A 13,230-nucleotide genomic window follows, 5' to 3' on the forward strand; every position below is an offset into this window, starting at 1 on the left:
TAATATTTTCTCAAATATAATAATAATATAAAGAGAGAAACTCTGAAGACAAAGTAAATGTTTTCTCACCAGATGAGTCTGCATATGAAACCGAGAAACACGAAGGTTTGTCTTCAGCTGCTCAGAATAAACTCAAAAAGCAACTTCTCTGTTTTAAAGCCGGTGTGGTGAAGAAATAGATGTTTATCAAGATGAATGTATTCTTCCTGCTGTGACTGTAACAGAGGAAGTCATTGTTTAAAGCCTCATAAGTTCATAAGAGCTTAGATGGTTCATTTACTCTTAAGGACGATCTTAAATAAACTGTTTCAAGTAATCTCTTTTCAACCTCAGCTGAGAGTTTCAAAATAAAATATGTGTTTTCAGTGTTTTAAACGTTAAACATTTTCTTGTAACCAGAAAAAAAAAAAAGTAACACCATCTGTAAGAATGTAGCTAAACGCAACTTCTTCTTTCTTTCCTTCATGCCCAATTTCTTCACTTCTCTTTTTAGTTCAACAGATAAAGGCTGACTTTTACCGGACTTTATTCACTGATATTCCACTGATATTCCATGACGAGACCTCAGACATAAACACAACCACACCCACTCGATTTATATGTCACATGCATCTCACGATAAACATGTTTCAATTAAAATTAAATAACAATAGTTGCTAGTAGGCTGCTAGAAGTTGGAGAAAGTATGATGCACTGGGGGGTCTATCCTCTATTGTCATTTATTTCTTCTCTTATCCATAATATATATATACTGTATATATATTAATCTGTTTTTTATGAGTTTTTCCTTTCTGAGAAGGACTGTCTAAGGGCAGGGATAACCAGTTTAGTTTAGTCTGTTAGTAACCGGCTATCATTTATATTTCATGACAGACTTTCTGCAATAAATTCTTTTCACGGTGACATCAGACAAAATGGCGACAGGGTCGCATTTAGAACGGCAAAGCTGACAGCTGAACACTGTTGACACAATTTTAGGTAAACAATAAAAGCTAACCTTACCAATGTCAAAAGAAAAATGTAAAATATTTATTTTATGAGTGTCATACCGAATTGTATTTTCATTTCCTCTCTCAGATCGTTCACAAATCTAAATAATAATTTGAATAACCCTTCAATGTTGGATGTTTATTTGAAAATATCGATCCTTCGTTTGAGCAGATATTATTCTAACAGACTATTTTGGCTGATGTTATTGGCACATATTTTTAGTGCAATCAAGCACAAAAGCTGATAGAAATTCATGTTGCCCACATTTTATACACATCAAATTTAATTGAATTTCAGTTACAACAGACTATTTTTGAATAACTATTATACGGTAAATGAGGTATACTTTTTTTTTTCTCTAAATCGTTCTGTCTAGCAGCCCAGCAAACAGACAGGAGCTAAAAGCCTCTTGTGTTGGACAGATTATACTGTTACAATAGGAGGTTGTAGATCTTCAGACACAGAAGTACCGGTAGTATAATTTTATAGGCTAAACTTAATTTGTATTAGTTATATGTGTATACATTTCTTCTTGGACCGGACTAAAAAAATAGTTAGAAAGTTGGATGTTAGAGATGGAGGATGGTGGTACTTTCAGGTGTAGATGTCAGTCAAAAGAGGCGGGGCTTGTCCACAGACACTCAAATATCACAAACATACCTCTTAGCTCTAAAAATCTTCACACACATACATGTCCATAACAGAGATACAGCTCACACGCACACACTTATGCATACAGACCAACACGTAAAAGCATATATCATCTGCATAAAGTTGAACGTATACTTATGTAAGGACTTTACTATCTTCTCCGATGGCCCAAAGTGAAGGGTCCCATTCACCTATGCACACATTCACACTTTGATGGTGAGATTAAACACATGAAGAAGGAATTTGGTCACATTCAGTTGGGATCTCAACCAGGCCTTTTAGCAGTACAGCAAGAGTGAAAACCATACCATTGCCCAATTTATAGTTAGAAATCTAGAAACCTTAATAAATGTGGAAGTGACCAGCAAAAATACAGATAATTCTCAGTTTGTCTTTAATAACCAAAATATTTTTAACCTCTTTAGACTTGAGCTATTAGCACCACACATGTAGTTCCAAGGAAAAAAACAAGAGTATTATCTGAGCTAATCAGTTTTCAGCCAGATGGCAGCTCAGATAAAGAAAATGAAGACATATATTTATCTACAAGTGGAGAGCTTAGACTTGGAGTGCACAACAGAGACTTTAGTCATAGTTTTACAATTTCCTCTCAAATTTTAAGCTGCTTAGACAAGCCACTTCATGTATAGAAAATAGATTAAAAAGGAAGAAGCAGTCTCAGTAAGGGTGTCTATCTTGGCAATTGACTACAGAGTTTCCATTTTGAATAAAACCTCTCTAATTTAAATGTATCAGCTCATAAAACTACTTCTCTTTAAAGGTTTGAATATCTTGTTAAAACATGAACCTCAGAGTTCCACTAAAAGCATCTCTTCTTTCTACACATCAGTGAAGAGAAGCACTGTAGATGTTGGTCTGGTTTAGATCATCAGATAAAACTTGTTTTATGTCGTGACAAAAGTTCTCAAGGGTTATTTTGAAGTATTCTGCAACAAGTGCAAGTAAAGTGCACAGACAAGGTTGTACAGTTGGAAAACAGTTCAACTCTTTTCTGGTCTAAATGGAAGCCAGAGACAGTTTTATTTCTCGTTGTTATGACCATGTTTGCATTAAAGAGTAGTTTTAATGTCTCCTTTAAAATTATATCTTAATATAAACTACTGAAATACATTAATCACAATAAGTTGGGGTTTTGTGAAAATGTCAGTGGATGTCATGCACAGTGTTTGGCCAAACCCCAATTGCTCCCTACCCTTCTGGCTACACCATATTGCTCCAATTGGAAGGGGATTTGGAGCTGTGGTGGAGTCTGAAAGTGTTTTTTAAGGAGGAGCCGTAGGGATTTAATCCTTTAACACGTGAGCTCCAGTGCTTATGTTCTTTGATTTACTGTAATTTTTCAACCCTTAACACAATCAACATAATTCCAGTGGATTCTGAAGAAGAAAAGTGGCTCGAATCAGTTGAAAATTTACAGTATATTGGATTTAAAGACTTTTTACTTTTGCATAACTTGTTAAAGTTATATGACTGATGATGTCCTATAGTTTCCAAGGGCTGGCAGCTATGAGCAAATATAGATAACAGGCATCTAATCATGATGTCATAGAGCGGTAGATAACAACATCCAAATTTGAAGACACTATTTTATCTATGTTTCTCCGTTGGAGGGCAAAATGTAGGGGTGGAAGAGGTCATAGGGTTAGGGAAGCATTTGGGATTTGGCCTTTGTATCAATTAACAGATTTTTGGGATAAGGAGGGAATTGTTTTGGGGTGATAGACCCCATTTTGTGTTTTCCACATAGTGGTCTTACTGTGTGCAGTGTGTCTTACAGTCTGGAGCCAACAATAAAAAAGAAAACCTTTTCAATGTGACAATAATTGTATCATTCTTTGGGTATAAAAAACGAATTTTGCCACTAAGTCATTCCAAGTTAATTGTTAAAACAACCATGAACACACAACACTGTTTAATCGTCGTTCAACGCCATCTTGCCGTAGCGTGCCTTCGAGATGTTATTAGGCAGTTAGATGTTGCAGGTGAACCTGGTAAGTCTCAAAGTGTCTTCAGCAGAATTGATCAAAACATAGAACTGCTGACAGTTTGTTACAAAAACAAAATACATACAGTAACAAAGACCAGTACTTAAGAACTTCCACGATCAAAAATTGTTTAGCAAAAGCCACACAACTGCAGTCCCGTTTACCAGATGTGAGGAGGATACTAGGGTTTCCAGACAAACCATTGACAACCAACTCCACCCCTTAGATGACTGTTGTCAGGACATCCTAGCACAGAAATGATGGTGGTTGTTGTTACTGGAGAAGGCGAGGTGAGTGATATGTCAAGGTCAACATGTTCCCCAGGTTTGATGCAGGAGGCGCAATAGTCAATGCAGGCATTACCACTCAGGGCAAGACCATTTTGTTTTTGTAGATAACCCAATCACTACAGGTTTTTACCTCAGAGACATCATGAAGCTATCATCATCCCCAACTCCACCAGCACACCGCCGACTTTCTATCCTTTTTGAGGTTTGGCTCTCAAAAGTTTATACGTACACTTACACCTGTACACAAGTGGGGACAAAAGTGCATCCTTCACTGAAGCCACTTTAACAGCCTCTATCAATTTTAATGCAAAATTTCTTTTTTTTTTTAAGAAATACAAAAAGCATTAACTGGTCTGTCAATACGTTGTTTCATATATGCTAAACAGAGTAACACTGGTGAGTCATCATCTTAAGACTGGAGAAGTTAAGGCATACCTTGAAAGCTAATATTCATCATTTTATCAACAGAATGAACATAAACAAACCTTTCATGAAAATGTATGTGTAAGATCATCAGCACAGAGCCGAGATGACACCCTGTTGTCACCAAACTAACCTACCAACAGCAGTTTGCTGCCCCCCAAAATTTTGTCTATAAAGATTTTGAACCAAACTGGTATGACTAATTACCACTACAAATAATGGTAGATGTAGTATGAATGATACATGATTTTATGCAACAAGACTTAAACTGCTAAAATTTAAAATAATTTATTTTTAATGGAATTGGTCAGTAAATCCTTTCAGGGGTCTCTTTTTATATTGTGGTTCACCTTATGCGGTTTTCTTTGCCATTTTTAAGTTATTTATTTATTTACAGTATACCGTTCTGCATTCTGATTAGTTGTAGACCATTGTCAATCAATGTCCTTCATATCATGTTCATCGACTGTATATGATAACTGGATTGAATTACCCCTCCCCCCCAAACCGAAATACCTGCTGGCTCCAAGAAGCCATATTTGCATTTACTTTCAATGAAAAATAAACACCTAATACTCAGTCTCTATATTTGTCATAATGACCATAATATGACCATTTTTGCTCTGCTGCCTTTTTTGAACATGTTTTAGCTAATCCTTCTTTTCTTTAGTGCAAGATATTCAAGTTATAAACAGACCAATCAGATGTCTCAATAAAAGTATGTGGTCTCACAATGAATGTTTAAAAAAAACAGATTTCTTAGAGCAAACTTTCAGGTGGTAGGCGTGTGGAGTTCCAACAAGCTCACTCCTGATTGGTGAGAGAGGTTGTTATTGACTAAGATCAATTTAAACCAATTACTGCATAGTAATGACGACGTCTGGCTTCAACATGGAGGCATCTGAAACAATGGCTTTTGAATGGACTTCATTTCGTTAGAGTCAATGGTCGTGTACCCCCTATAGCAGGGGTCTCAAATTCGCGACCCTGGGACGATAATTTGCGGCCCCCGTCTTCATATGAAAGATTATTGTTAGTGCGGCCTACAAGATTGATATGAATGACAGTTGCTGTGTGCAGAGCTGAACGAACCAATCGGGGTGAGATATCTGGCTCTGGAGGCGGGACATCGGCGGGCTGTCCAGTGCCTCGCTCACTCCTTCATTCATTCATCCAGTCAGCTGGGCGGAGGAGAAGCCATGAAGCTGCTGAACGTGCTTTCACACCAAATGCAATTTGCGTTCCCCGCCCCTCTATCGCCATGTGGCGAATTCGTTGCTTGCCAAAAAAAAAAATGTTTCTGATGCAGCGGCTGCATGTGGGAGGAGCTACCAGCTCTGTCTGTGGATGTCTCACTTAGAATGAATGGGAGAGAGATGATGTTGAGGAACTGTTTTTTGACGTGCTGACTGTTCCTATTAAATTAGAGCTCCCCAAGCTCCGAGCTGCAAACCTGTGGCCCACCCGTCTTTACAGCGTGGAGAATCCGCCAAACCCCGCCTGTCAATAAGGCTGCGGTTGTGTGTGGATGTCTGTCAATTTTAAGGTGCACACACCGGCTTTGTCGGTGCGCATTCCAGCGGCCACCCCTGGTGAAAGGTCTGTGCAGAGTCCGAAATTATGCTATGCCTATTTGCATAGAACCCCAAGGAAACACCCCTCAAATAGGCACCAATGCACCCGGGGCGCAAGCACCCCACACCTCTAATGAATGGAAGACATACTGTATAGATCCGATTTATTTATTGTTAGGAGTTCTACAAAAATCACAAAAAATGAAAGATTTTGTTGGTTCCGGAGCTTCCATCTCATTCTGGGGGCGTGTCTGTATGACAGCTGCTTCCGCCCACAATCCTCCGCTGCTCTCAGCTCAGAAATGAAGGAGGCGCTGTTAATACGGGCATTTCAAACTGAATAAAAATAATTAGTTTTCTCTAGTCAGTCAGTCAGTCAATATGTGGTTTCTTTAGTCGTTTGTATCTGCTGTATTGTCATTATTATTATTTTATTTCTTTATTTCTGATTGATTGTTTTTTTTATTCTATTACAAAGAGAAGTAGAGAGCATGGTGTTTGAATTACTTTTAAAATCCAGGGCACTACATAGTCCCACAATAAATAGTTTTTTAGTAGTTAGGGATTAGGGGGGAGAATTCAGAATTGGATGTAACTAAAAGCTTTTCAACATGCATGCAGAACAAAGGATAGTAAGAAACAATAAATGATGTAAAAAAAAAAAAAAGAGTAATTAATAGTCATATAACTATAAACATAGCTCTGATGTCAAAATGATCCCAAGCCATAGCAAAACGAAGCGGTTAATTAAATTACACAATTTAAAAATGGCAGACAAAAGTTGGCACCAAAAAGTCATTGATATTGTCTCCTTGGAGTCAATCCAGTTAACATTTCTACTATAAATTTTACTGAAAAATATGACTGTAAAATATTTTCATTTAGAAAAGCTAACACAAGACTTGATAGTTGGAAAATTAGCCAAAGGGGAAAAAAAGCCAAAGGCAATAACTGCAAAATCTGTTGCAAATGAAATGATGCAAAACTCGGAGTCAAAATTACATGATGAACATGTAAAATTAAATTAATAAAGAGCAACATTTAAAGTCCTGTGATCAATATTTTTTTTGTTTTTTTCAGAGCAAAAAAAAAATTAAAGGACAGATCTTCATCTCTTCCATATACAGTTTTATCATAGATGTCTGAGAAACAGATTGGCCATATTTCTTTGTAAAAGTAGGGTCATTTCTTCTTCACTTGAGCATAAACATCTTCTGGTTTCTCAGCAGCCTCTGTGGAACTGTTTCCACTTTGAGACACCTTCACGTCTGCGTACACTGTGTCCTCCTGCCGGCTTCTGTCCTGTGGGGAGGCTGAAGAATCCTCAGCTCTCTTTTTAAAGTTCAACTCTCCATAGTGAAGGTTGTCTTCAGTTTTAGGGGCTGGACTTTGAAGATCAAGCTCAAATGCAGGCTGTTGCTGTTGAAAACATAAAAATATAAACGAAGAATATTTGTCAAAAGAAGTTGGAGTATGAGTGAAAAGTGTCAAACGAGAACAAGAAAGGTTTCTATGACGGTCATTATGGCTGATTTCCAACAGTCATTGTTTCATGTTGCTTTCAGCCTTGACTGGATTTTAATACAAGCAATAATATGATGCTAATTTTTGTTCAAAAATATTCTTGGATTTTTCCAAAAGATGTCTTAATTCTGGAGAATTAAACACCGAAAGAGCAACAGTAAAAGTCAAAAATAGTATTTTTTTTCTCTCTGTGTCTTAAGTCTACCTTGATGGGTTGTCATACTTTTCTATACTTACTACAACTGTTAACCTCTATTTAAATGGTTCTTCATTTAATTATGGTTTCACGGAAAAGTATACAACAAACATATATATTAATATATATTCTATCTAATGTAGTTCACTTTCGGCTTATCCCTTTCGGGGTCGCCACAGCGTAACAGCACCCACTGTTTCGCATCAGTGATGCCCTTCCTGCCGCAACCCTGTATTTGAAGGGCACAGGGACCCAGTTAGGCAGCAGTCGATGCGCGTAAACACGATACAAAATTTGGCCGCCATTACACACAGAAATAATCTTTGAAATGCACAAAGATTGAGACCAGGGGTGACTGCGTGTGGTACAGCGGTACCACCGTGCAATGGCTGTGAAATGGCGGTTAAACAGCAGTTTCAGTTCGAGATGGGATCATGGAGCGGACGCAGCCACATGCGCTTGGACGTTGAAATTTCGCGCTCATGGGCGGCTGCAGGACGGCCATTTCCCCAGCGAGTCTGCGCTTGTATCGCCGCTTACAGCATCTGTTTAGTGGCTGATTGAGGAAGGACATGCTTATATGCAAGTAGGGAGCGCTCTGGCAGAGGAATGGACTCCGGTCTCTGTATCACTGCAATTCCGCGAGCATGGATAAAGTTGGCGGTTTTAAGCGCGTGTGGCAGATTTTCCATCTTTTTTACGCGTGATACGCCTGTCAAATCCTGTGGGACCAGGCCTTGACCTTTTTAAAGTTATAAAACCTGTAATTATATGTATTTCCGAGCGCTAGCACCTTATGTCCATAACTCTCCATTTGGAGGGCTAAATGTAGAGGTAGGGAGAAGCTGTAGGGGTAGAGGAAGAATTCAGATCCAACCTATGTCTCCAAAACAGCTAGAGCTAATTTTCTATCATTTGATGACTTAAAACTGCAGAGTTTTTATAACTCAAACTTTTTCAAAACTGGCTGAATTCCTCCACCATGTGATCATTTATGGTACAAAAATAGTTTGGTCTAAATTTTCGATATGTAACAAGGCGTAGAACCAAGATTCTTTTTTACAGAGAGTTCTTTGTTGTTAGTGAAGCTTTTTTTCTTCTTAAAAGAGATCACAAAAAAACCTTACTTTCAATATTAGTAATGAATGACTTCAAGTATCCAATGGGTGGTGCTGAAAAAATGGTCATTGTGTTTAACCTTATATCTAAAAAAATACAGCTGATATTTTACATGTTTGTTGTGACAGAAGAGATGCAATACTTGTACAAAAAAAAAGGTTTTTGACACTACCTGGTGGAGACTTTTAAGCCTGGTTTCCACTGAGCAGTTTGGTACAGTCTGGTCAGGTCAGGGATGCTATTTTAAGCGTTTGTATTGTAAAATTAACCCAATAAATAGTTCTGAAGTATATCTCTAGAGGGCCGCCGTCAGCTGTAGGTCCATAGAAAAAGGGCATGGGTCAGTTAGGGCGGAGCCACTGTAGTCACCCATTGATTGGCAGAAAGAGATGACGACATCAGAAAGCAACAGCATAGCGCTAAGCTAGCAATCCGTTGTCCTCTTTACGGCGGTATTCTCTCATAATCTTCTTTCAAACATTAAATTCCTGTTATACATCCATCCTTCTTCTTCCGCTCATCCGGGACCGGGTCGTGGGGGCAGCAGTCTAAGCAAAGATGCCCAGTTTTCCCCTCCCCGTCCACTTCCTTCAGCTCCTCTGGGGGGACCCCGAGGCGTTCCCAGGCAAGCTGAGAGACACCCCTTCATGAGTCGTCACATCAAAGATCTTGTTACGTCCCCAGGATGGGGGTCATCTGCCCCCCATCCTGGAGCCAGGCCTGGGGTTGGGGCTCGTAGGCGAGTGCCTAGTGGCCAGGGCTCTTCCCACGGGCCCCGGTTGGGCTTAGCCTGACGGAGTAACGTGGAATCGCTCTCTAGTGGGCCCACCAGCTGCAGGAGAGCTCAGAAGGGGGTGGTGTATTCTAGTTTGAGTGGCAGTCTAAAGGCAACTGTTATAGGGGTCTGAATCTCGGTCACGGAACTTGACCTGTTATACACGATGTACAAATAGTAAAGCAAGAAAAAAGACGAGCTGCTGGATGACCTCCACTGTTGTTATTTTTGTAGTTATTGCACTACAATGACGCAATGACACGCTAGGGGTCTACACCATGCATGAATAGTGTAGACCCCTAGGAAAACAAGCTGTTCAGTGGAAGCAAGGCTTAAATGAGTGGAAACGCTCACCAGAATGAACTGGTCCGTACCGTACTACTCTTTACTGGACTGGACTGTACCGGACTGCTAAGTGGAAATGACGCTTTAGAACATTTTCCCAGTATGAATCTGATTTCTGAGACTATAAGCCAAGTTCCTGTTTTCTTAAATGGGACCCAAATCGATCAATATACTGAGATCAAAGTTTTCATTTGTTGGATCTATTTTAAAGTCTGTATCTATTACATTGTGAAAAATGTTATAATTTTTGGTCTCTGTACCTATTGAACTACCACAAATCTAATAACACCACTCAATTGGTGAAATTCCAAACCACTTAAAAATAATGCATATTTTAATTAATTAAAACATTTATGTTATCGATTACATGTAATTTCTTTAAAAGAATTGGAATTCCAGTTCAAAAAAAATTTTCAAAAAATAATTTACAACACTTGAGTATCACATGTTGAGGTTGACTCTGTACTGACCTGCTGCTGTTGTTGAATTTTTCTAAAACACCTGAGAAACATCAGAGAGACGTTACAAATAGTTTAAAGTGACAATTGTTCAAAGGTGGAAAACAAGAAGGAAAGAACTTACCAAATACAGATAATCAAGAGGATAAGAATGAGGATCACAGCGGCTACTCCAAAGATGATTTTCTTGGAGTTGTCTATCCCTGCTTTAAATCAAGAAAAATGCCAATTATAAATGATCCATTACTAAAAATAACTTCAATATATTTATCCTAGTAAATTATACATTCACTGGACAGTGTTCGGCAAAGCCTAAAATCCAGTTAGTGACTTGACTTAAAATCCAGATTCTTCAATGAGGTAATTTCTAAGCTGATTCAGTTAAAATAAGGCTTAAAGTTTTTTAAACTAGTCATATCAAAGATTCTAGTGTATGATGCAGTTGTAGAAACTTACATTAACACGTTTTGAATATCTTACTATTGTTTTTTAAGAGAAGATCTGGCACATTTTAAATAAGAAAGATCTACATTACTTACAGGTACTCACACACATCATCCTTAATTTGGTTTTTACTGAATGTCTGCATGGTTACTTCTTACTGTACTCTAGAAAGTAACAATATCAGCTTTACAGAAGTTTACTAAGCAGTTCCATGAAGTTATTTAACCCTACAATTGTTTCTGGGTCAAACATGACCCATTTACAACTTAAAACACTCATAATTATTTGTGACTTACATCTGATAGCCTCAAGATCTCATGATCTTCTCCACACAATGAACTTAGAAAATTGATGATTACCTCTGTCTTTGAGTTATGACTTTTAATCAACCTTGTGGTGTTCACCGTCAAAATCATTTTCCAGTTTTTTCAGACCTGATGTAGAGAGCAGTAAAATTGTTCTTCCCCAACAAGAACGGACTCAGAAAAAGAAGATCTGTACGCTCTGTGCTCCCACAAGGACTCGAGGATTGGCCTCTTGCTGGTTTTCTAGAAATTCTGCCTTATCGGCTGCTGACTGCCTGGATCACCTGTGTTTGGCCAATGAGGAGACTCAATGGTAGGCTGATTGGAAATGTAAGACACTGACCCTCGAGGCCTGGAGATTGACATGCTGCAAATGTGATGCCCATACATGTCACATGTCACTCATGCATAAATTAAAATCCACACAAACATACACAACTTCATGTTGAGTTCGATATTCCGTTAATATTTTCTCATATATACATTCTTTGCACATTAATTCTTTATTTGCTAAAATTTTTTTGTTGAATCTAATTTTAAAAAAGCCCTTTAAACACCACTTTTAGACCTTTTCAAAGCTAAAATGTTAAATTTTAAAGAATGTTGTTGAGCAAAAAATTTGGCAATAAGAGTTTTTGTGCTAAATTAAAACAGAGTAGTCAATTTTAAACAGTGAAGTAAGGGGCCAAAGATGAACAATGGATGGGGGTCGGTGAAGTTTGTGCTTCTTCTGTTGTCAAATAATCAAAGTTTCTATTTACCTCCAACAGTCAGATTAATCTTTCCAGACGTCTGGTTCCCCAGATCATTTGTAGCCATACAGTAATAAGCTCCTCCTTCTGTTGCATTCAGGCTGTAAGATTCTCCTTCAGCTACTTTCTGGTCTCCATCTTTGCTTCTCCTGAACCAGATGAAGTTGATGACAGCAGGTTTAGCTCTGCTGGAACAGGTAAGGTTCACCCAGATACCTACAGACACTGAACCTGATGGACTGATGGATACTGAGGTGTTCTTAGGAGCATCTGAGGAAAATGTGACACACAGGAACTTTATTCATCAGAAGCAGCTGAAGTGTGATGTGCTGACAGATCGCTTACATGAAACATTGAGAGTCTTTAGTGTCTCTGCTGTCTTTGGTTGTCCTTCATTCACAGGATATCTGGCAGAACATCTGATGGTGAATCCATCATGAGTGTCTGACAGAGTGATGGTCTTCTGGATTTTAGTTGTAAAGCTTCCATCTGTGTTTGTCTCCGTTTGTCTCTGAGAGTCTGCTTGGAGATTCCAGGTGAGTTCAGGAGGGGAGTGAGGACAGGGAGTGGGAGCCGAGCAGGTGATGGAGACAGACGTCTTCTCCTTCAGATCAGCTGGGATTTCAATGCTGGGACTCTGAGGAGAATCTGTGCTTCAAACACAGAAAAAAAACTTAGTAGATACAAACTTATGAATTCTCAAATGTTTGGAGTTTGTTATCCAAAACACCTTGTGACATTTCCCTCTGTAGATAAAGCATAACATCACTCTGATAAACAATGACAAGAAAAAAGTTCTTACCGTGGATTTTTATCTCAGTATAATTGCAGATGTCATGTGCTTTAAATTCTCCATTTTCAATCCTAAAATAATATCTTTCTGTATATTTTGTGGTCAAATTAGAAAACAAAGTGGTGCAGTTTTTCTGTATCAGATTTCCAATGATCTTCATTGGATAGATGTTTTCCTGATTACTGCTGTTGAAAATCACATTGCCTCGATTTTTGTCAAAGTTAGTATTATTCTTAATCCACACTCCAATGATTTCTCTGCTCTTGTCAAACTTCTCTCCATTATTTCCTGGTGTTGTGTCAAAGCTACATGGAATTATCAAACAGGATCCATTCAGAGCTTCCAGCTTCTTTGGTGCAGTCATGTGAAGGAATGATTTCTCATTACATTCAGCCCAAACTCCTGGAATGATGAAGAAAATGTGGATTTGATGATGAATTCTGATAAACCAACTGAGGTTTAGCTGCAGTGTAAACAACATCAGAATTAAATATTTAAAAGCAGAAAAGATTCAAAAATGTCTGTAAATGAAAGAGAACAAACATCTGACCTGGAAGGAAGAAGACACTCAGGAACATGTAGACT

At 38.4% G+C, this 13,230-nt stretch overlaps 2 protein-coding genes across 2 annotated transcripts in view; both read right to left on the reverse strand.

The window, feature by feature from the left end:
- LOC112151011 (B-cell receptor CD22) overlaps positions 1-976 on the reverse strand; it is a 14,770-nt gene extending 13,794 nt beyond the window's left edge. The window contains exon 1 of the mRNA XM_036217382.1: positions 70-976. The gene's annotated coding sequence lies outside the window, so the exon portion shown is untranslated. The remainder of the gene's footprint in view (positions 1-69) is intronic.
- A 5,392-nt stretch (positions 977-6,368) lies between these two features.
- The window catches only part of LOC112151016 (B-cell receptor CD22-like), a 16,624-nt gene continuing 9,762 nt past the window's right edge, over positions 6,369-13,230 (reverse strand). The window contains exons 3-7 of the mRNA XM_036217384.1: positions 12,198-12,500; positions 11,862-12,122; positions 10,476-10,557; positions 10,364-10,394; positions 6,369-7,353 (exon numbers count right to left, since the gene is read on the reverse strand). Coding sequence (XP_036073277.1) covers positions 7,117-7,353; positions 10,364-10,394; positions 10,476-10,557; positions 11,862-12,122; positions 12,198-12,500 — 914 coding nt within the window. The 3' untranslated portion in view covers positions 6,369-7,116. The remainder of the gene's footprint in view (positions 7,354-10,363; positions 10,395-10,475; positions 10,558-11,861; positions 12,123-12,197; positions 12,501-13,230) is intronic.

Source organism: Oryzias melastigma, linkage group LG20 (assembly GCF_002922805.2).
Source record: "Oryzias melastigma strain HK-1 linkage group LG20, ASM292280v2, whole genome shotgun sequence".
NCBI classification, from domain to species: domain Eukaryota; kingdom Metazoa; phylum Chordata; class Actinopteri; order Beloniformes; family Adrianichthyidae; genus Oryzias; species Oryzias melastigma.